The 22809-nt window shown below is 52.9% G+C and overlaps 7 protein-coding genes across 7 annotated transcripts; 2 read left to right on the top strand and 5 right to left on the bottom strand.

Moving 5' to 3' along the window:
- Window positions 1–4687: 4687 nt before the first annotated feature.
- On the bottom strand, window positions 4688–7326 carry BP01DRAFT_229307 (THO complex subunit THO1/HPR1). The gene is made up of 7 exons (XM_025571195.1): window positions 6947–7326; window positions 6812–6890; window positions 6641–6759; window positions 5911–6582; window positions 5703–5852; window positions 5329–5642; window positions 4688–5269 (listed from the first exon to the last, which is right to left on the bottom strand). The coding sequence occupies exons 1-7, from the start codon at window positions 7184–7186 to the stop codon at window positions 4840–4842; spliced, it is 2004 nt and encodes a 667-aa protein (XP_025433203.1). The 5' UTR covers window positions 7187–7326; the 3' UTR covers window positions 4688–4839.
- A 141-nt stretch (window positions 7327–7467) lies between these two features.
- BP01DRAFT_336794 (RNA helicase aquarius) lies at window positions 7468–12191 on the top strand. Its single transcript, XM_025573259.1, has 4 exons — window positions 7468–7802; window positions 7873–7973; window positions 8031–11498; window positions 11557–12191. The coding sequence occupies exons 1-4, from the start codon at window positions 7567–7569 to the stop codon at window positions 12009–12011; spliced, it is 4260 nt and encodes a 1419-aa protein (XP_025433202.1). The 5' UTR covers window positions 7468–7566; the 3' UTR covers window positions 12012–12191.
- Window positions 12192–12345: 154 nt separating this feature from the next.
- BP01DRAFT_354997 (PaaI family thioesterase) lies at window positions 12346–13737 on the bottom strand. Its single transcript, XM_025574586.1, has 10 exons — window positions 13653–13737; window positions 13547–13587; window positions 13458–13470; window positions 13238–13303; window positions 13142–13184; window positions 12972–13043; window positions 12864–12910; window positions 12762–12780; window positions 12591–12669; window positions 12346–12522 (listed from the first exon to the last, which is right to left on the bottom strand). Exons 1-10 carry the CDS (start codon window positions 13677–13679, stop codon window positions 12426–12428), a joined length of 504 nt encoding a protein of 167 aa, XP_025433201.1. The 5' UTR covers window positions 13680–13737; the 3' UTR covers window positions 12346–12425.
- Window positions 13738–13877: 140 nt separating this feature from the next.
- On the top strand, window positions 13878–15771 carry BP01DRAFT_354996 (TFIIH/NER complex subunit TFB2). The gene is made up of 3 exons (XM_025574585.1): window positions 13878–14118; window positions 14181–14268; window positions 14332–15771. Exons 1-3 carry the CDS (start codon window positions 13992–13994, stop codon window positions 15581–15583), a joined length of 1467 nt encoding a protein of 488 aa, XP_025433200.1. The 5' UTR covers window positions 13878–13991; the 3' UTR covers window positions 15584–15771.
- Window positions 15772–16205: 434 nt separating this feature from the next.
- BP01DRAFT_364213 (uncharacterized protein) lies at window positions 16206–17255 on the bottom strand (the record flags this gene model as incomplete). Its single annotated transcript, XM_025576315.1, has 1 exon — window positions 16206–17255. The coding sequence occupies one exon, from the start codon at window positions 17253–17255 to the stop codon at window positions 16206–16208; it is 1050 nt and encodes a 349-aa protein (XP_025433199.1).
- Window positions 17256–18242: 987 nt separating this feature from the next.
- On the bottom strand, window positions 18243–20425 carry BP01DRAFT_354995 (amidase). The gene is made up of 7 exons (XM_025574584.1): window positions 20004–20425; window positions 19850–19948; window positions 19730–19803; window positions 19582–19681; window positions 19113–19534; window positions 18909–19032; window positions 18243–18848 (listed from the first exon to the last, which is right to left on the bottom strand). The coding sequence occupies exons 1-7, from the start codon at window positions 20277–20279 to the stop codon at window positions 18309–18311; spliced, it is 1635 nt and encodes a 544-aa protein (XP_025433198.1). The 5' UTR covers window positions 20280–20425; the 3' UTR covers window positions 18243–18308.
- Window positions 20426–20839: 414 nt separating this feature from the next.
- BP01DRAFT_411297 (uncharacterized protein) lies at window positions 20840–22138 on the bottom strand. The gene is made up of 5 exons (XM_025578918.1): window positions 22120–22138; window positions 21969–22026; window positions 21553–21907; window positions 21007–21490; window positions 20840–20953 (listed from the first exon to the last, which is right to left on the bottom strand). The coding sequence occupies exons 3-4, from the start codon at window positions 21729–21731 to the stop codon at window positions 21322–21324; spliced, it is 348 nt and encodes a 115-aa protein (XP_025433197.1). The 5' UTR covers window positions 21732–21907; window positions 21969–22026; window positions 22120–22138; the 3' UTR covers window positions 20840–20953; window positions 21007–21321.
- Window positions 22139–22809: the final 671 nt, after the last annotated feature.

Genomic DNA, 22809 nt, shown 5'->3' with positions numbered 1-22809 from the left:
ATAAATCCAAGCCACTGCAATCGCAACCTCGACATCATCGATCGATTGTATCTTACCGCTACTGGTTCTTAGACAGTCTGACCTGTGTACCATCAATCGTGAGGAGAGAAGGAATTCTAGATGTCTGATGTGAGCAGTGTGGGGATCGCGACGCGGTCGGTAGAAGAGAGCCTCGGAGAAGACACGAGATGATACACTAATCAATTGCCTAACATGGTCCTCTCACTGCCTCTATGTTCTCGTCTGAGATGGGATGGGAACGAGACGATGGAGCCGACCACACTATGCTGAGCCAGATAAACCAATATGCAGTAACGGAAATTGTTCATCAGGGGGGGAGGCCGCTGTCAAACATGCATTGTGCAGCTTTCAGTTCAAGCAACCATGCATTGTATATACTGTGGCCACCTTTTGAGCTACTGACTCAAGAAACCTATGCAGATCATTTGAACTGACTACGGTCTACAGGGGATGTCGATAAACTCCCGTGGACAAATGAGAAATTTGCCCCAAGGCAGAGAAGTAAAAAAGGGGAAAAAATAGTGAACTGAACCACATGGTAGCGAATGGAGCCCAGGCGCAGCGAAACGACACGCCATGACTTGCTCCATTGCGAGGCAAAGATGAAACGGATTGAAGCACTTGACCCGAAATTGATTAGGCAGAGGTTGGAGAAGAAATCGCAGTGCTGTATGGTTCGAGTCGCCTCCTTGTTAATGGCTTCTTACAGGAAAGGACCTGGTGTATTGAAGAGAACGACGCAGTATGAGCACTGGTACGTAGGTCCTGCCCGGGGCCCCTGATCTAAGTGGCTGCTGCAGATGTTCCTTGCATCATCAGCTTCATCGGAATCCTGATCGCGATCCTCACACTACCGCAATAATGCTCGTCGTGGTAAGATTTCAGTTGTCGACCAGAGGTCCAGAGCACAGACTGCGTTTCAATTCAGGCGGCACGGAGGGATTTTTCCCGAAGCAGGGAGTATCCAACTGTCTGACAGACAAATATTTCGGAGCCTTCATTTGATCTGATGATACTGCTGGCTGTTATCGCTGAGTATCATCATGAGCATCAGGGAGAAGAAAGAACTTGGAAGGATTAAGAAGGGGAAGAAGGGGTAAGAAGGGGAGGGGGCCCGTCCGTATTCGGCTCCTGCCGCGCGGACGTTTGTTTGTGTTTGACTTTCATTCATTGATCTTGTCTTTTGCCATACAGTAGTCATGTCATTCTTCCACCATGTTATGATGTTGGTGGTGGTAGTTATGTCCTGCACAGTACTCGAGTACTCGAGTATGCACGGAGCTCGGTGCATGTACATACTCCATATGTTGGTATTGGCTGTCTTCCACCCCTCCCCTTCTCCTCTCACGCCCCTCTTCTTCTACACAGTTATTGTCGTTCCCATTTTGACTCTATCTTTGCTTTCCTCTGACGATTCTACTTTTATTCATTGCTGGACGATTGTGGACCCTCCGTGATGTATTCTGCTCACGGGAGTGCAAAGCGTGGAGAAAAAAACTGTGTGGCATGATCTCTCCACTCAGTACGGAGTAGAGCGAAGATCATCATCAGGTTGTGGAAACAAAGAACCTCCTCACCCCAGGTATCAGGGACCTACGGAGTACCTGGTCATCCAATCCTCCGATATCCCGCAGCGTCAGCGGCAACGGCAGCGTAATCGAAGCATTACAGTGGACCGCAGGATCCAGAGGAGGGAAGATCCCAGTCGCAAGAGCCAAGAAAAGCGGAATTACAAGACAACAATACCCAAAGCGCGATGCATGAGTAGCAACCGTGCGGGGGACAATGAAGATTTCGCAATGTCTGAGGTCCAAAGCAAATCGAGGCGGATCGAATGAACCGAGTGGATGCGAAGAGATTGGGGAGGACCAACTTTAATCTCTCCCAAGACTTCGCGTGGTGCCAAGAAACCCCTTCAATCTTACCCAACCTCAGCCCATCAGCCAGCTAGGCCACTGCCAACCAGTTCCCCGGAGGATAATATGCTTGCATCGACGATAGGATCTCGGTATTGATCCTTGGTGGAAATAAACGAACTGACCGTCGGTCTTACAAGTGGGGTTCGAGGAAGCGCCCAATTCCAGCTTGCATCGTTTCCACCAGTTCCACCGATTGCATTCCATTACGCAAGCTCCGAGGGGTCGCCGTTTGGTGGTCGCCGTTTGGTGGTCGAAGCAGTGAAGCGGCCTCGCACATGAACTTGAGACACTTTTATCGGGTCCAGTGGGGTGGAAAAGGGCACAGAAGGCGGGCTGAACGGCCGGGCAATGCCAGGCGAACGACCAAGAGACCGAAGACTACGGAGTACGGAGTACTGACGCACGGTACGGTTGTGCCCTGTAAAGCTGGGAACCCTCGGGTTGTCCCGAGCAGGAAAAGGCATCCAAGCCAGCCTGCGTTAAACTTTAGTATCGCTGGCCGTATCCTACCGATGCAGGTTCCTGGTCGCCTTGACGCCATGGTAGGCTGACCTCCCGTGTCTCTGGTCTGTGCGGGGGCCATCGGCCTGTTTGAAACGTGCATAACGGGCTTTGCATGGATTGTTCATCGAAGATCCTGACCAAGATGAGCTTACTATCGACCGTCCAACACACAGATGCTCGAAGTAATCGACAAACTTACACAGATACGCTCTTAAACGTACATTACATTCAGATGACGCCGTTCCTGAATCGAGATCATTCTCCTAGCAGCCTTTCTTTCCTCCAGCCCCCTGAATCCTGATGCGGGATCTGCTATCCACGGGTACCCAGCTCAACGATGGAGAAGAATATATTGCTGGCAATGAGAGCGATGGTATCACATTGATGAGTTCAGCTCAGCGCACAAAGAAAGGGGCTTGCCTTGACAGGGGGGGTTCAAGCTGTGGAGGGCCTGTCAGTACAGAGTTCAAGACATCCCTGACCCACGACCATGACAGGTGAATTAACGATGAACGGCTTTGTCGGCTCCCAGCAACGTGTGCCGGTAAGCGCGTGGCATCCCGTATCGTAACCCTTATCTACCGATTGTAGGACAGTCGATCCAATGTCTGTGTCGCACAAGATCGTCGACTGCCTTTCCCTACGATTACGTCTACTACACAGTACTCCGTCCTCTGTAAATGATCATCATTATCCTTCCCAGCATAAGTTTCCCGGCCGAATACATATAAAGGAGCAGAGTTTAACAATTGCAATGTGGCAGTCGACAATCGCTCTCAAACAGGAAGGTACAGCACAAGCGTGTACGTACGGAATACTTACACGCTGACGACATAACTTCAAGCGGTGCTTCATTCGCACCTACCTTTTGACCACACTACAGTACATCTTTCTCACGTTATCACTACAGACACGTTAACGAGTTGGAAAGCCTCTAGAATCTTCTCATCCTACCGTGATTAAAGACCAAATGCCACCGTTCGCGAAAGTTTACTGCTTACTATACCAAACCAAGCAAGCTATGGATCGAGCTTTAAATGAACAAAAGCGGGGCATCTCATAAAACTTCGAGTTACAAATTGATGCGCATTGGCCCCAGCCATGATACTGCAATCTCGCATGACTTTCGGAACAAGACAATTACACTTATCCCATGCTGTGACCGGTCGGTTATGTCAAGCATCCCGCCTAATTATCAATCCTCGCCCCTCCGAACAACGGGACCGAGCTTGATGATTGACGAATGACGCAGGAACTCTCCAGGTAATTAGAGTTGTTGATCGTCGAAGAATTTCTAACCCCCATAGCTTAAACGATTGGGCCATCACTATCATCTAAGCAAAAGATCGTTGATTCGTGCTTTGTCTACCTCTATCACCGAGAGGATCCCGATTCGGCCGCTTGCAGATATTCTCCCAGAATCTTTCGAACCTTCATTTCGCGAACCGCCAGGAGATTGTTCCCCATTAGGGCTCCAGTGGATGTCTGAAGAACCTTCAATCTCCGGTGGGCTGCATTATTCTTGTCTTTCAGCAGCCCACCTTCCCCCTTCCTTGTCCTTTCCCTACCTTCAGTGCTGTGGCCACATGCCTCAGACATGTTAAACTCGGCCGAATCACCTATGAGAAGTGTCATAGCCAGCCCCTCCTCTCTGCCAACGGCGGTACAAGCAAAGGGCTAGGGGCGAGTAGGGGCGATTAGGCGCGTGACCTTCCGCACAGCTGGAAAGAAACAAGAAGCAGTCCAACCACGCAGTGTATAGCCGCACTGTTGCCACAGGGCTAGGAGGAGTGCCTCGAACAGGTTAAGGGCCATCCAAGAATCAGGTAAGATGGGGGGACGCATGACTTGGGAGTGTCCATCATCTTCCTAAGCTCCAGGCCACCTCACATCACCTCACCCAGCCTAAGCTAACCCAATGTATGGTAATAACTGGTACTTTACTGTGCCTTGACGACCCGGAAGAACACCGGCAGCGAGCCTCAGAAGGCCAATCAGCGCATCCACACCCCCCGCCGTAATTTCCCAAATCCTTGTGACAAGAACCGGCTTCTCCATGCGATCGGTCACCTGCTTGTTCACTATCTTCATGTCAGTCCTGGCTGACGCTAGCCCAGTTGGCCCAGGGCCAGAAATGCAATGCACATGTTTGATGGCTGGTGGCTTGAAGGCCAGTGTACCTCTCGTTGCTCATGGACACGGATGCTGCTGATGGCTACCCATCGCCTCTGCCCACCCCAATTCGCAGAACTAGCGTGGTGATATGGATGCATACAGCCACAAAGCCCAAAGCAGAGGTAAGATCGTAGCAATCGGCTCAGAGGGCGCCAATCACACTCAAGCACAGATGGGTTCAATACCCAATTACTCCGTGCATGCGAATACGTGGCGTTCTTCACATCACCTTAGTGTCTGGCGCAATTGCGTCGTCCTTGGGGTTGATCAGAGTCTCCTCGGTGGCGACGGTTGTGTTCCCAACCTCAGCGTTCGTGGTCCCAAGGTCTTGTCCCGGCTCAGCGGATTCGTCCTCTGTCGACGGCTTCCCCAACGCCGTGACATCTGAAGCTTGAGGGGTCCCTTCAAGGGTCTGGGGCGTTCCATCAGATGGCTGGGCCGTGGCGAAGAGAATTTTCAGGTTTTTGCCGTCCTCAATCTTGTCAAATGCTGCAAGTTTGCTTTTTGCGGAGAGCCGTAGTATGCGCCACGTCTTGCTCGCCTTGGACCGCAGAGCGTAATCTTTCTCCTCTTTCGTCTGAGCAGTGTCGAAGTCTAACTCGTCGTCCATGATACTCATCATAAGTGCATCCGCAGCAGGAACCGAGAACCTTACATGTTCACGTCAGCATATTGCTAGCCAAATGCTCAGACAAATTGAAGCGCCTACCTTTCGGAATCTTTTAACCTCTCCAAGCCCGCCAAGGATTCCCCCTCGGAGAGGAACTGGAGATTAAGCGAACCCATAGGCGAAGGGCGGAGGCGTTTGTTTGCATACGACTTAGTTGCATGTTCACGAGCTCCGATGTAATCGGATACAGAGACAGCCGGCCGTTCAATCAATGGACAGCCTTCTGCTTTCCATCGCACCCAGTTCTTGTCTCTGGAAAGAACGGTGTCCACCATCCGGTAGTAGAACTTGCCTCCGGCACCTTCTTGCAAGTACTCCTCTATGGACTTCCGCATTTTAACCGCCCATTTAGCCTGTGAATGTCAGCAACCGTGCGGAAAGTATCGGGCATGTGGGAAAAAGGGCGGAATTACATCTTCCTCGCTTAGCAAAAAGCCGTACAACACCGACTTGTTCGTCAAATCGGCAAGCTTAGCCTTGGATTTTGCGGTCAGAGACAGCATGAAGTCCAGAAGGATGAGGGCTTGAACAAGCACATGTCTTCGAAAGGCGGTATCGTTCACCTGCGGCATAATGTCAGGTTGTTTCAAATCGCTCGGTAGTGCTGGCGCTGCCACGTACCTCAAGGTCAAATAAGTCCCTGCTTGTTAGGTACTTCGGATTGAAGCTGCTAGCGATCTCCTGTCCATCTGCGGTTCGTTTGCGCTTGTTAGACTTGCGCTCTTCCGAGGCTTTTACGCTGCTAGATGTCTCAAGATCAGTGTCCACGCTCTTAAAGGCGGCGAGTGTAGCTTCAAGCCCGGATTTGAAGGCCATGAAGTGCTGCGCGTCGAAGGTCTTGGTCGGGGCGGAGAAGTAGGCCTGCAGACTCCAAAATATTGGGTAGAGGGCGTCCAAGTCGACCGCCTTGTCTCCAGAGGCCTCTTTGGCCTTGGAGATGATCACCTTGGGCGTGCTAGGGGTTTCCTGCACGATAGATTGCGAGTCACTAGCTGCAGCGCCAGAAGGCTCAAGTTCTTCTTTGGGCGCTTCTGCTTCCTTGTCGTCTGACATTTCTACATCGCCATCTTCATTTTCTCTGACGGCGGCTTTGACGATCTCATCGTAAGTCGTGACATTGTCTGTGTGGTATTCACCCCGGAGATTGACGGCACTCTTGTCTCCCAGTGGGAAGCTTTGAAATAGAAAAATGAACACACGTCCACAGAAGACGGTATCTTCTGCCCTCGAGAGCCTCCGTAGTAGCTCGTTGCAGGATCTTAGGATAATCAAGTTTTTTTGCTTGAAATGTTTCTTTCGAAGCCGTCAACACACGCAAGAAAACCAGTTGAATCGAGAGATCACGCCTTACTTTTGTGTTCCGCTCTCTTCGCGACTCCAGGTAGTCAAACACCTTGCGGCATCCATCAATGGTCTGGCTGTCGAGCAATTCTTCAATCAACCAGAAAATCAAGCCAGGCTCACATTGTTCTAAACACAGTCAGGGTCATCGTCGGGGCGAGCTACAGGATAGGGGTCTGACCGTTATCGGAGAAGATCGAGATGATATCGAGGAGGTTCCAGATCCGGATGAAGGAAGGTTCGTCAATCGAAGTGGTAGCCTGTAGGCGATTGAACATTAGCTGGGATTCTCAGCACCCGGCGCGGAAGTCTGTACCAAAAGGCTGTAGAACTTCTCTCGGAAGGCAATCTCTACCGCAGCGAGCTGAGTCTGCTGGCCGAGCTTCTTGATAACTTGCGCATCCTCGCCTTGAATGAGCCAGAATGAGTCTCCAAGTTGCGCTTCGGTCAAAGGGGGTTCGATCTGCCCGTCGGGTTTTGCATGTTCGGCGCGCGACAGGAGCTCATCGATTAAACTTCTGTAGAGGGGTATCGCACCAACGTCCACCTCTGCCATACTTTCGAGAAAGGTAGTAGCAAAGAGGATGGAACGTAAGAAAGGCTGAATTGCAGAGGGGCTCAACAAATATCGATCAAGGGCGGGGAAAGGGGGAATTGGGATGAATACGAGGGGAAGCTTGAATGATGGCGCGAATGGGTTGACGGGGGACTGACTGCGGCTCTGCGGGTTCGTAACCGCTGGAGGATTGATGCGGCCGGTAGGCGCGCGCCAGAAGCTTTCCCAAACCCGCCGCAACGGACCACTTGCGCAATTACATCGGCGAGCCCACCGCACGCCTCCCCGGAAGCCCAGTTGAAAGGCAATTCCTTCTTTCTCCCACTCCCCCCCCCGCCCTTCTCTTCTTCCTCGCTCTCTCCTCCCCCCTACGTCTAGGAATGGGCCTCCAGACACGTCACCCAATGGCGCCAGGCCTTGATTCCAGACCGAGCGTGGACGACTTTCGGGAAGACAGTCCCTGGGTGCAGCTGGCCAAGTCCCACTGGCTGCAGGGCTCCAAGTCCCGCAAAGTCAAGCAGGATGTCATCAAAAAAGAGATCTGGGATCCCCTTGAAGCTGAGAACTTTGGCTTTCGGTCGCTTCTCACCCTAGAGAATCTGAACATTTTGGAGAAGTATGCGCCCTCCGAACCAGAAAAGTTGGCTGGGAAGAACAAATTGGACCGCTAACCCGCAATTCTCCAGGTATCTCTGGCCGACCTACACGGGAGATGCGTCGAATTATCATGTTTTGCTGCTCGTCTTGATTGTGAGTATCAAGCAGCGCGAACACTTACCGATATGGGGTAAGCATGGAATATGCTGGATGAATATATGCGGAGAACATACTAACGCAAGACTAGAGGTCTTCTCTGATCGCCCGGACGATTTCTCAAACCTCTTCCATCGAATTCTGTCCATGAGCATTGACCCCTCCCTCGACGCGTTCCCCAGACTATCAATCGTCTCCTTCATCATCAGTGCTTTCCAATCCGTCGAAAATACCTTGATCCGCAAAGAATGCGCACCGCTCGTTTCCATCTCCATCTGGCACAACCTGTCCAGCGAAGCAGCAAGAGATTCCTTATTAGCCAAGAGCCCGGGGTTGAAAAAGGCATGGCGAGCGGCAGGGAAACGGTACGATGCAGGAGACGAAGCCGCTAAGGCGAAGATCCGCTTCGAGAGGTCGTGGTTGTATACGATGCTGTTGGATTTCCTTCGCAGGCTGAACGGTGCCGACAAAGACCAGGCGCAGAATCTGAGATATTGTGAGCGGTTTTTGGAGTTCCTCATTGATCTCGAGAGCCAACCTCCCACCCGGCGCTACGTGAACACACTTCTGAAGGATCTTAATCTGCTAGCGGTGATCCGCCTCTCGCAGCTTTACCGCTCACCTGAAAATGCGCTCTTCCGCGACCTGAGTGGACTCCTGAAGCACTTCGCATTGTTTGCCATTGACGACTTCACTGGAGAAGCTTTGTCGCCTCAGTCGGTTTATGACGTTCACTGCCAGGAGTTGGCACGTTTACAGAGGACCTCTATGAAATACTTCAAGGACAAGCTCATGATTTTGGCTCTATCTAACTATGGTTCTATCGAGCAGCGCTCTGAACTAGAAGGTCAATTAGCCTCTTTGGAGGAGGGTGAGCTGCAGCAGCTCTGCAGCTATCTCGGTTTCCGGACCGTGTACCCTAAACAGTCGCAAGTCATTCCTGACCGCCAACTGTATATGGAGATCCTCCTTTCATTTCACGAACGGAAGCCGACATTTCAAGAAGCTGCATCGCAGCTCAGCATTGTTCCCACGGAGGTAGATCTTTACGATCCTGCATTACTGCGCAATGAAAACTATGACGGATCCACGCCGCTTGCTATCCCTAAATTGAATCTACAATACCTGAGCACTGGTGATTTTCTGTGGCGTTCGTTCCTCCTATACCGCTCCGAGGCTTTCTTCCAAATCCGAAAAGATATGGAATCAGTCATCAAGCGGATGCAGCCCCGCGCCAGTCGCGACGGTAAGACTTTGACCTTTGATGGTTTCTCTAGGATGGCTATACCGATTACGAAACCCGCCATTATCGAAGTCGCTCCTCCCAAGGTCGGCTCCTCAACGCCTGCTTTTGTTCGCGCTGAAATTGCTATCGAGGTGGGCAGATTGGCAGACCACATCCGCAGGGAATGGGATTCACTGCGTCCGGATGATGTTATTTTCCTTCTAGCTGTGCAGTCAGAAGGTGCTGCGAAGTCAGGAGTGCGCGAGCCTGAGACTCCCGGCCTGACACACCTCCGAACTGCGGAGATAGTTCAGGTCTTGGATGAAAATGGTCGGCCTCTGCGGGATTTCTCTTCCGGTCAATCGAACGGCTACAAACACAAACCTCGTGTTCGGAAGTTATTGGTCAACCTGGATCCTAGCGCTTTCAAGGCAGACAAGGATGCACTTGCGCGAGGAAAGCCAGATATTTACACATCGATCAATGTTGTCGCCAGGAGAAAGGGAAGAGAGAATAACTTCAAGTCCATCCTCAATACCATGCAGAGGTTGATCGTCTCCGATATTGCTCTGCCCTCCTGGATTCAGGATATCTTCTTGGGTTACGGAGATCCGGCGGGAGCTCGATATACCGAACTAGCCAACCGACTGAAGTCTGTCGATTTCCGAGACACATTCTTGGACTGGCAACACTTGATTGAAAGCTTCCCCGGTAGAACCATCGAGCCCTCGACGACCGAAACTTCCAGTTTTGGCCCTCCATATGTATTGGAATATGTTGAAGAACCTTCTCAGGCGCCGTCAGCGGGCACAAAGCGGCGGCGCAAAGATCAACCTGAGAAGGCATCGGGTCCCAAGTCACTTCGCGTTTCGACTTACAAACCGCCACACCCGGGTCCCTACCCGATTGATGCCCCCAAGCTCAACACAGTGCGCTTCACTCCGGCGCAAGTTGAGGCCATCACGTCAGGCACGCAGCCGGGTTTGACTGTTATTGTCGGCCCTCCTGGCACTGGTAAGACTGATGTTGCCACGCAGATCATCAACAATATCTATCACGACTTTCCCAACGAGCGCACACTTTTGATCGCGCATAGTAACCAAGCGCTGAACCAGCTTTTCCAGAAGATTGTAGCCCTTGATATTGACGAACGCCATCTCCTCCGTCTCGGCCATGGTGAGGAGGAACTAGAAACTGACTCCAGCTACAGCAAGTACGGCCGGGTAGAGTCGTTCCTTGAAAACCGCAATTACTTCCTCAGTGAGGTCACCCGACTAGCAGCATCAATTGGAGCTCAAGGTGCCCATGGAAATTCCTGCGAAACTGCCGGGTACTTCAATACCGTCTACATCCAGCCCGCCTGGGCCAAATTCTGGGACCAGGCGCGTGCGGAAAATGTTTCCAGCGAGGAACTCGTCGCTGTTTTCCCTTTCCATGCCTATTTCTCCAACGCCCCGCAACCCGTCTTCGAACCTACCGCGCCGAAAGAGACCGTGCTCGATGTGGCGAAGGGCTGCCAGCGGCACATCGATAAGATCTTCGCTGAGCTTGAAGACATCAGGCCGTTTGAGATTCTGCGTCAGCAGAAGGACAAGGCCAACTATCTCCTTGTGAAAGAAGCACGCATCATAGCCATGACATCGACGCATGCAGCCATGCGCCGCCAGGAGATTGCTGATCTAGGGTTCCACTATGACAACGTCATCATGGAAGAAGCCGCACAAATTACGGAAATTGAGTGCTTCATCCCCACTGCTCTGCAGAACATGAAGAACGGAGAGCTTCCTCTCAAACGTGTAGTCCTCTGTGGTGATCATTTGCAGAACTCACCCATTATTCAAAACATGGCCTTCAGACAGTACGCGCATTTCGAACAGAGTTTATTCCTGCGGCTGGTAAGACTGGGGGTTCCTGTTATCACGCTTGATCAGCAGGGTCGTGCCAGACCAAGTATCGCGGAGCTTTTCCAATGGCGCTATAAACAGCTTGGCAACCTACCTACTGTTGAGACCGTTGAGGAATACAAGCGGGCAAATGCTGGCTTTCAATTTGACTACCAGTTCATCAACGTGCCTGATTATCAAGGCAACGGGGAGCGAGAGCCTACGCCCCATTTCATCCAGAACCTGGGCGAGGCCGAATACGCCGTCGCCATTTACCAATACATGCGTCTTCTCGGATATCCTGCTTCTAAGATCTCGATCCTTGCAACATATGCCGGTCAAACGGCTTTGATCAAGGATGTCTTGAACCACCGCTGTGCCAAGAATGGGTTGTTCGGCATGCCTAAGATCGTCACAACTGTTGACAAGTACCAGGGTGAACAAAATGACTGTAAGCCATCCTGTATGATATGACTCATGTGGAAAGATATACTGATCAGGTGCTGTAGACGTACTTCTTTCTCTCACGCGGACGCGTACCGTCGGTTACCTTCGCGACGTTCGTCGTCTAACCGTTGCGCTCTCGCGCGCACGGTTGGGACTTTACATTCTCGGTCGTCGCGAAGTTTTTGAATCGTGCTACGAACTCAAACCGGCTTTCGACCTTTTGTTCCAGCGTCCGGACAAGCTCATGCTCGCCCCGGGGGAGATGTTCCCCTCTACCCGCCTGCAACAGGACGAGACCGAAGGCACCCCTATGGAGAGCGTCGAGCATCTAGGACAATACGTGTTCGAGATGACACAGGCTAAGCTCAAGGCCATGGGCGAGGAGAACATTGCCGTTGGCAATGACGTGCAGGTGGCCGACGAGGATCAGGTCATAGATGAAGACGAGGTCATGATGGGCACCGGCGAGGACATGGATGATGATCCTCTGCATGAGCATACCCTCACCGGCATTTGAGATGAAGCTTGGCCGACAAAATCTTCCCTTATCACAATTCACCTCCGCTCCACAACCCCATCATCATCCACGCCTCTTATGTATGCACTTCTCATAACTACTACCCTGGTCTGTGTTTTGGAAAAGCGAAATTTATGAACATGTGAAAAGACTGAGCGCTTCAGTGGAAAGTCAACAGTCATAACGAATTGTCCCTAGTGCTTAAATATTCTCCGTACATGTGCTCTGTAAGGATCTTTGCTGGATACGCGAGGAACGTTTCTCGATTCTCCAGCTAATGCTCGAAGTTTTCGACATGTCTAAGTATTTACATAGGGCCCTCGCCCACCCCCCCTCCCCTTCTATGATGTCTCAATTTCTATCTTCGATCTAGGACCCCAGCAGCGTGATTCACACAAAGACAAACAGAATCGCTTAAGCCTCGCTCTTGAAAGTGGCGATTCCCTCTCTCTCCTCCTTTGCCATCTCCTCAACAATATTCTGAGGATCTTTCCAGGCAAGGGCAACGAACCTGGATGGGGGCACATTAATCTTCGTTTTTGCCGTTGAAGCTCTCTTCCTGAAGAAGGTGATACATACTTGGTGTGACTCCCGCGGGCGAAGACATCGCCCTTATCGTTGAGGAACTTGATCGAGGTGTAGGCCAGGGTTTTGCCAACTGGATGAATGAGTTGCTCATGATTCAGCACATAAGTCTGCTACGAACAGTACTGGGCTTGAGAGACGTCGGCGATGGGTTGGTGAACTTACATTTATCGCATGTTACTTCCTGCAAATGGTTCAGACTCTAGTTCTCTTTTCTTCACGGAGAAAAGCCAACGCATGGCCTATGAGGGGAGAAGGTTTCCTTACCGCGAGGATCTTGTCGCCGACCTTACCGCCGGAGCTGAGGTAGGTGACTATAGCAGATCGTCGATCAACTGGTGTCAGCTAGAAGCTGGGCTAATACTCCCGACTCACCGTTCAGATCTGTGGACACCCCGGTGGCGAAAAGCCCGCGCGAGGCTACCGCCAGGGAACCACCGAGGTCAACTGCAGACAAACCTGAGTTTAGCTTGTATCCCGAGAAGGAAGGGGGGGGGGGGGGGTATCATCGCCACGTAGGCAAAGGCAAGGGTTGGGTAGTCTACCCATGCTAGCGATGGTTCCGCCATGGAGGATGTTCAAGCGGTTCTGATTGCTGTGCTTAGTCCAGACTTGCGGCGACCCGGGAACGAATTGCTTACTGTGTGCTCTTTCTTGATGTCGAGTTCGAAGTTGACTTTGCCGGGCTTGGCGGCTGTTACGCGGAGCTGATGAGGTCTCTTAGTAGTGGTTTGATGCCTTGTGAAAGGTGGACTGAGGTGTTTCTCTTGGGGGATATATATGATTGTACAGCAGTGGATGCAATAGCCGTGTGCATCCCGGGGAAGACGAGGTCGATCATGTAGACATGGAGGGACTTACGCCGTCTAGTAGACTACGCCACCACGATCGGTGGGTGTCAATGGCGATAGACACATTGGAGATGGATGGAGTTGTCTGTAATGACTTACCGAGGCTCCAACCCCGAGGTGGCCCGAAAAGACTCCCAAACCTGAGGACGAGCAGTTAGCATTGTGAACATAGATGAGGATTGGAAGAGGTAGATATGGTACTGACAGATCTGACAAAGCGCAAGGAGGTCATTTTCGATAAACCTAGATCAGTCCAAATGGACGTTTGAAGCTGTTTCGCGGGACGAAAGTGACAAAAGTATAGGCGGTTATAAGCCGGAGAAAGTCGCGCTGAGGTCATCGCCGCGGACTGCGCTGGCGGCTTATCTCGTCCCCCGGAATACCATCTGGGCTTCTTTTTGCCGCCTCAAACATTCGCCAACAGACAACGCTTTGCTTTGTCAATCAACTCTAGCCTCAGCGAAGAGCTCGATCTAGCTATCCCCCCCACCCCTCCCCTCTCTGTGGGTCGCACCATGCTGCAGAGGTGACTGATGCAGATAAGATGGCTGCTGCACCATCGTCTCGTCCGTTTGAATATCTCGAGGGCCTGCCTGGCACGGTCTTCTTCAAGCTTTACCAGCAGCCATCAACCGCCCTCGCCATCTTCAGGCGCATGCTGCCGGACCTGGGTATGCTAGGGAAATCTAACCACCGGAGAAGTTTCTTTCTAACTGGTCTGTGATTGCTTTAGCAAAATGTTTTGTGATGGCCTTGCTGTACCTCAAGGATCCGCTCCCCGCAGCGGATCTGGAGGTCTGGGTGAAGTCTGAGAGCTTGAAGTGAGTGGTGGTTTCCTGTTCGTGACGATTGCTTGGAATTGCTTAAATAACAATCTGGACAAGGGAACGTGATAATGCGCTTTCGATCCTCGGCAGACTACATATCCTTTCCAACACCGTCATCGCCAACAACGTCCGCGCCTATATGGTCACCAACCCATTCGCCGCCTCGCTGCGACACGCGCTCACCGGAGCGGAGCAGATCCAGTCGTTCGGGGTCGTTGCCGACGCACCGGCGATCTCCATCGCCAATCTGGACGAATACGCGCGGCGGCAGTGGGAAGGCGTGCTGGGCTACATGGTGGGGACCAGCGGGCTCGGGATTCAGCGCGATGTCAACCTGAGCAAGGGGGTCAAGCAGCTGCTGCAGGCGGGCCACCTGGTCGAGATCCGCAGCAGCCGCGTGGACATCACCAAGGACGGGTTCGCCTTCGTGCTGCAGGACGTCAGCACGCAAGTGTGGCACATCCTGATCCTGTACGTGGAGAGCGCCGAGGCGATCGGCATGGACAGCGTCGAGGTGCTCTCGTTTGTCTTCCTGCTGAGCAGCCTGGAGCTGGGCCAGGCGTACGAAAAGCGCCACCTCACCTCCAACCAGCTCCGCACGCTGTCCGACCTGGCCGACTTCGGCATTGTCTACCAGGAGTCGCCGGAGGCGGCGCACTTCTACCCGACGCGGCTGGCGACAACGCTGACCTCCGACTCCAGCGCCCTGAGCAACCCCATTTCCGGAGCCCTGTCCGGCAACCCCACGGGCGAGCCCTCGCCGACTTCCTCTTCTTCTCCCAATAACGACAGCAACAAAGCCGGCACCGGGTTCATCATCATCGAAACCAACTACCGGCTGTACGCATACACCTCGTCGCCACTGCAGATCTCGCTCATCGCGCTCTTCACGACGTTGAAGTACCGCTTCCCCAATCTGATCACCGGCAAGATCACACGCCAGTCGATCCGCCGCGCCGTCGAGATGGGCATCACCGCCGACCAGATCATCTCCTACCTCTCGACCCACGCCCACCCGCAGATGCGCAAGCACAACACCTCCCGCTCCACCTCCAACCAGGCCGGCATCCCGCCATCCATTCTGCCGCCGACGGTCGTCGACCAGATCCGTCTGTGGCAGCTGGAGCGCGATCGCGTGCAGGCCACCGCCGGGTTCCTGTTCAAGGACTTTGTCAGCCTCGCCGAGTACGAGGCCCCCTGTCGGTACGCCGAGGAGATTGGCGTGCTGGTGTGGAAGTCGGACCGGAAGCGCATGTTTTTTGTGACGAGGCATGAGCAGGTGGCGGCTTTTTTGCGGAGTCGGAAGTGAGAAGGAAAATTATTACTGCGGTGGAGGGTGTTGCCGCTGCGCGAGGTGAGGTATGTATGGTCTTGGGTTGGCGTTCATGGATTACCTGACACTCGGATGGGATTATCGAATACGAGAGATGATAGACAGGGTTCCAGGAAAAATGTACTGTAACATACTTAGTGGAATATATTCATGCAAAACCAGACTTCAACCTAACGCCGAAGATTATGGGGACGGGGTTACTATCACACGGGCAGTCTAATCGTGTGAACATAGGCCTTTTTTTTTCAAAACGAAAGCAGAGGATACACACAAACACGAAAAATGAAATACCTTCCGGCAATTTTCATCCACATACTCCACCTACCTTACTACTTAGTCTTATGCCGTGGTTTACAATTCACTGAATCAACCGTCCTTAAGTATGCCGTAGTTACAACCCACCAAGCAAACTCACCTTGCAATCTAATGACTTCCGTGATATCTACTCAGCACATCCATCGATCCCCATACATGGCCACATACTCCCCCCGAAACCGTCGGAGACTCTCACTCGCCTCGTCCGTTACGCACACATTCTCCAGCACCATGAACGCCCGTTTGACGCGGTACCCGACCAAGTCCCCGTCCACGGGGTCGCTCAGCGGCCGCGAGTAGCTCGACAGCATCCCAACCCCGTGGCCACGTCGGGCTGCTGGAAGGCGTCCTCGTAGTGGAACGCGTTGGTCAGGGTTACGAAGCGGCCGAGCCAGTACACCGAGGGCTGGGCTTCCCAGACCCGCGTAAAGGAGGAGGCACGGGCGATGAGGCGGGGGCGGTCGAGGTGGAGGGCTTTCACGATGAAGGGCAGGGAGGGGATGCGGGTGTGGGTGAAGCTTTTGCGTCGTGCTTTGGGGGTGGGGTCTGCTTCTAAAAGGTTGGTTTGCTGTGATTCTGATTGCGGTTGTGGTTGTGCGTGGCGGCTTAGGGTTGAGTTTTGGGACTGTGTTGTTACCGTTGCTGCGGCTGTTGTCTTTTCTGGAGGGGCAGGGACAGGAGCAGGGACAGTAAGGCTGGCCCTGACGGCAGAGCTTTGACGACTTTTGCCACAGTTTGGGGCTCGTGTGATTTGGATCTTGGGCGGAGCTGGTGGTTGTGGAATTGGGGGTCCTCGCTCGATCTTCCTCGGAGATTCCCGGTTCGGAGCCCTGCCCTGCGCACGCAGGTCGACCGGTTCTTTCTTCGTGGGTTTCGGCGGCGGCGGCGGCGGCGGCGACGACGACGGCTTCTCTCTGTCGCCCTGACCGCGCAGGTTCTCATACTTGCCCGTCCATCGTACTCTTCTCGGTGGAGTTGGGGTCATGCCCGAGGCTCTTCTGGACCCTTGTGCTGGCAGCGGCGCCGGCGCTAGTGATGCCCTTCTTGCTGCCGTTGTTGCTGCCGCTGCTCCCACCATCTTGGATCGCGAGGAGATCGTCCCTTCGTAGAGCCTGCTGCGAGAGGTTGACACAGTAGCGGTAGGGTAGGACTTGCGCAGCGTAGAGGAAGAAGGCGTCGCAGCAACAGGCGGGGTATGAAGGCTCATTCGCCTTGCCTGGAGAGTCTGAGTCTGCCCCTGGCCTTGCTGCTCTTGCTGCTGCTGCTGCTGCTGGCGTTGCGAAAAAACCCTCGCCTTCGGCGTGAGGCCGCTTGGACCTCTACTCACCCTCATCTCGACACTGTGATCATACGGTATGGGTATTATCAATGGAATCGGAACTCGAGGAGTCGACGACAAGTGAGTTGACAGATTATAACCTCCAGACTGGTAGGAAGGATAGCAGTGATCGCAGTCGTAATTGTAGTCGTATCCGTGGTGACAGAAATAAAAGCCCCGTCAACTGCACGGGGACGAGCCAGATGCGACGGCAGACTCGACGACCCTAGCCACAGCTTTATGAGTGAGAGGCTCATAGAGGGGGGCCATTCATTGTGATGTCCTTCTAGCCGGAGGTCTTCATCGTGCGGTGGCAGATTTTCTTTGTGTAGAGGGGGCAATTACCCAATTGGGAAGGTTCTTTGAGGGTGAAGGAAGCAGTGGTTGCCACGCGAGACCGTCCTTTATTTGAGAGATGGTGAATTGAGGCATTGCTTGTTTAATGCTGTTCTTGCAGGGGTCACTGCTGATTGTGCTTCGTGAAGAGGGCAGAGGTTTTGTGTCTTTTGCGTTTGTGGAGGAGGCTGGAGAAAATGGTTCGGTGAAGTTGGTCGGGATGGACGGTTCTTCGAGGATTGTTGGTTATTCATCTGCTTGATGAGGTGGTGGAATACTGTCTCCTTGCAAGATCAGAAGTAGTAGCCTGCTCGTGCAGACGCAGAGAGAGTGTACTATGCTTTGTAATAGTCTCTGCATCGATGCTGAAGTGAGATGTGATGCTCTGGTACTCACAGTCACTATCAAGTTCTTGGATGTGATGGTCAAGTGAAAACTAGAAGATAAAGCACTGATATGTTACTGCAACACTCAGAGATCAATAGATATAGAAGTAAAGGGTCGCATACAGTATATAAGATGCACTGAAACAGATTCCTTCTTGAGAATATAAACAAAACCCGGACAGGTAGGATTCTGATGAAATTGGTGTTTCTTCCCCAGATTATATTCAAGCCATTTGAGAGTTTAGTCAGGGAGTGTCTTCGATAACTAATCATGACGGTCATAGGATTTGTTTATAGCACTAACCAATAACTAGCCAGCAACAATCCAGCATATTACATGAATGTCTCAACTACCAGGCAGCAGAACTTCACTCACGAACCTCGCTGCTGCCAACGTCTCCTCGTCTCTGAAATGCTTTCCAACTAACTGTAACCCCACCGGTGCGCCCTCATACCGTTTCGCTCCGGTAACCTTCCACTTCATCCATTCCCGCTCATCCACACCGTTCAGTCTCGGTTCGTATCCCTCTTCTGTATCCTCGAGCTCATCGTTCCCTACAGACAGCCCGCTTGGAAAAACTACAGCTGGTTGATCCAGAATGTTCCAGATGGCCGTGTAATTCCAGTAGTGGCTCTCGCCCATCACGGCGGCGACGCCAACGTACGCCGGGCAGAGAATGAAGTCTACTCCGCGGGACCGCATCAGAGCTTGGTATTCGTCACGGTAGATATCGCGCTGGGTGTTCAGGGTCCAGGTTTCCGCAATTGTGAGGGGATTAGGTTGGCTATACTTAAAAGCCCACGAGGTCAGAGGGAGGGTGGGTTCGCCCGAGGCGGTGATCATGCTGCGGTTGAGGAGGGCTGCGTCGGGGAAGTACATTTTGGACTTCGATTGTCAGTGCAAAACACGTGAGAGGTATACGTAGCGGTGTAGGAGGAAGCTTACGATGATGTCCCAGCCGTGGTCGTGCTTGTAGGGTTCCCAATCCACGACTTTGACGCCGGCTGCTTCAAGCTTGGATCTGGCGTGCTTGAGTGCTCGGGTGACTGGAGGATGGGGGTGAGCAATACTAATTGTGCAATCATTATGATTAGCATGGCCCACACGCGATCTGGCAGTCTGCTCAAGGTCGTGTGATGATAAGCTTACCCGTCATCCCACATGATCCCGACAGTCATCTCCTTGGTAGGCTGCACGCGTCGCCAGGGCACTGGGGGCAGCGATGTATCAATCTCCCAGGGTTCTTGATCGAGAACGGCCCGCTGAAATAGTTCGAGATCCGCGACATTCTGACTGGCAAGAGGGCCAACAACGCCGCGGATCGCTTCTTGGCCCGGCTCCGGTGCCTTGATGCCTAGCATTGGATTGCGAAGGGCCGTCGGACGGAAACCATACGAGCCGCAGAATGCAGCGGGACAGCGGATCGAGCCACCGATGTCTGTGCCGACGCCCAAAGGGGCACACTTGAACCCCGTGGATGCGCCCTCCCCCCCCGAGGACCCGCCCGGGCTGAGCGTGCGGTTGTATGGGTTAAGTGTCGTGCCAGTCAAGTTGTTACTGCAGCAGAGATGCTAACCCAGTCAGTATGTTATGACAGATCAGAAGAGGAAGGGAATACCATGAGGGATTGCGGTTGATTTGTGCGGACGTGAAACACAGCGCCGGCTTTTTGGAGGCATTGTAAGAGAAGCGCATCCTCGGTGGCAATATCATCGACCCTGTCCGGATTAGTCACTGAATCTCACTCGGAGGGTATCCGCTTATACCAGGCCACATAGCCGCCGTTGCAGGTCAGGTCTTTGATCCCGATGTGCTCCTTGACGCTGATTGGAACTCCGTGCTGTGACTGTCAGTTGCCTCTCTCCTTTAGCGCAGGGTAAACTTACCAGCGGACCAACCAGCTTCCCAGTATCCTTGAAGTATTGATCCAGCTCTCTGGCTCGCGAGATCGCTCTGTCTGCCAGGAATTCCGTTGCAAAGTTGAGCTGTGGCGGTCGGTGTTAGTGCTTGTACCACATCGGCCCAAGGCGAGATACGAACCAATTGGTGTCCCACCACGGCACGCTTCAAGAATGCCTTGACCACCTCCTCGGCCGTGAGCTTTCCGGAGCCCATGTCACGCACTAAATCCGTGGCGGACATCTCAGTGATGGCCAGCTCGTGCTCCGAGAACAGCCCGCTCTTGCGCGGGAAGTCCTCGACGTTCTTCTCGTCTGCTGGAGGCAGCTTGTCTGCGGGGATGAGCCATTGTTGAGGAATGGAGTTGGCGAGGATGTTTTTGGCTTTCTGGGCCTGAATCTCCCAGGGGAGCGGCATGTTGCAGGGATATGGTTGAAGCTGAGTATGAAGAGAAAGAAGTGAAATGAAGTGGAATTGGGGAAGTGAACTCAATTATAGCACGGCTTCCCGCGGACCAGCCACGGCATCATTGAAACTAATACACCCAACAGACATGACAGGCATGACAGGCATTTTCCGAGCGAGAGGGGAAGATGTTTGGTGGGGATGTCTTCTTCCATTCAAGTTATCTTCCCCACTATTCGCGAGCACCTGCCTATCGTGGCTTATCGCGAGAGAGGCTGTCAAGTGCATCCAAAGCCACCCTGACGGAATCATTCCGCCCACTACGAGAGGGATATCCCTTATCGCCAACAATATCAGTGCGATATCTACGTGGATGATCCTGATAACTAATGCAAGTGGTGAAACAAATCTTGCTTCTGTCTATTTGTTCAGCGATTTTAGACGGGTGTTGATCCAGTTTGGCTAATTCGTCCCCGACTGTGAGCTGCTGCTAATTATTTCGCTGTCACAACCCAACAAACACCATGGTCGCCAGATTCACAGGCTGAATACCATATTTACCGCAAACCATGGAGCCTCGGTCCCCGATAGCGCTGCCTCGCTTGAGATCCGAAATTGCCTACCGCCACAACCACCATCAGACCCAGCACGGCCGCCTTGTAATCGACACCCAGGCCGATCGTCAGCTTTGGACCGAACAACAACAAGGTGGACCACTCACGCATATTCCCGCCGTCACCGGTATCGCCGTCGGGAAACTATAATACACCAACACCAGCACAGCAAAGCAAATTCGTTACGAGAATCGCAATCCACCCAATCGGACCGGGGAGTCGGAAAGACCGTGTCGGTGGAAGCCAGGTCTCACCGCGGCCGCGGACCATCAGCAGGGCTGCGGGAAAGGCGTAAGAGACGTGTTGCAGAACGAGACCCGTGGCGATGAAGGCGCTGAACGCTGACGAGGAGCCCAGGTAGATGCAGCCGATGATGAACATGGCCGCGAAGTTGAAGACAAGCGCCCACACGGGCACCTTGAGGGTTGCGTGGATTCGGCTCATCTGCTTGCTGGCGAGAAGGGCGTTGTCGCGGGCCAGGGACCAGGTGAGCCGCGAGGCCGTCTCCTGCGCGCCGACCAGGGCAAAGACCGCGGCCAGGCAGAGCAGGACGATGAACACCGTCGCAGCTGTCGTCGGGCTTGGTACCAGAGTTCATAAAAGGTGACGCTTGCGGGACGGTGCATTGTTAGATTGACATTGAGCGCGTCAGAGAAAGTGGACAGACGCACCCAGTGGCTGAGGCGACCACCGCGTCAAGATCGTCAGTCCAGTAGAGCATCGCTACTAGGAAGGCAAAGGAGGTCCCGACGCCGATGACGAGCGTGCTGAGCAGCGCGCGATGCACCACCCGCGCTGCGTCTCTGCATTCCTCCGCCAGGTGCAGGACTCCGTCAATGCCTGCGTACATGTAGTTTGAGGAGACGAGACCCGTGAGGAACGCCACACCATCCAGGTCTTAGCCACTGTCGTTCAGAAGATTGGCCCAGACATGGGTGCGTGGTTGGTTTGATTCTGATACAGTTCAAGAAGCAAGAGCGTTGCCTTTTTCTTTACCAGCTTGCAATATGGAAATACAAGCCATGCCTGAGATAGTGATCAGAACTTCCAGTGCCTTCACTAGGGTGTTGCAGGATAACAGTATCACCTTCACTTTTCTTCTTGTTGAAATTGATAAACTTGCATAGGATTACGGATCATCGCAGCTAATGAATTGTAAGAGAAAATCCAGGTAAGTTGGGTACCAGGTCGGCCTGGTAGTAATATGATCGGGAAAAGGTGCACAGAGAAACCCTCACAGAAGTTTTTCAGCATTGCTCTGACTATGCAGACACCGATTGGTTCATTCATTTTCAATAGTCCATGCTTATTTGATCTGGGCTTGGGCATAAACCTATTGTATCATCCAGTCGGACGGTGTAAATACTTCGCAACCTGAGGCACTCATGCAAGTGGGTCTTTGCCGGGGGTCGTCCATCTGTACGCCTTTTCCACCACAGTCACGTGTGACTTGAGCATCACCAACAACCAAAGCTGCGTAACCTCAAGGGACAAGGAAAGCTATTCAATCGCTGCAAGGATCCAGTTTGGTAGGACTGTCCATACTTCACATACTACTGTGTCTACGATAGCAAGACGAGGTCGAAAGTCTCCGAATCGAATCCAAGGAACGTCATCCATCCCCTTCCCGCCCCCTCGGAAATACAAACCACCCACCCCCCACGAGCTAGAACGCGCTAGATGGATGGATGCCTACGCATTCACCCGGACAGTGAATACAAGCTTTGGTCCTATTGAAGCTAAGTAGACTACGGAGTACGCTCTCGAACCCCCTCGGAAAAACAGTTCAACAGCAACAGACCAAACCGGTTTGGGCCGGGGTCCTGGTCCCTGACTGACATCATCACCCGCCGAGCTGGGCCAAACCCGGCGAACGAGTCGATGGGCCCGGTTTTCTCTCGGGTTCGAACTGTTCGATCATTACTGGG

The sequence above is a fragment of the Aspergillus saccharolyticus genome (assembly GCF_003184585.1).
Source record: "Aspergillus saccharolyticus JOP 1030-1 unplaced genomic scaffold BP01scaffold_8, whole genome shotgun sequence".
In the NCBI taxonomy this organism is placed as follows: domain Eukaryota; kingdom Fungi; phylum Ascomycota; class Eurotiomycetes; order Eurotiales; family Aspergillaceae; genus Aspergillus; species Aspergillus saccharolyticus.
Note: the sequence above shows the minus strand (reverse complement) of the source record. Positions and strands in the feature narration are given on the sequence as shown.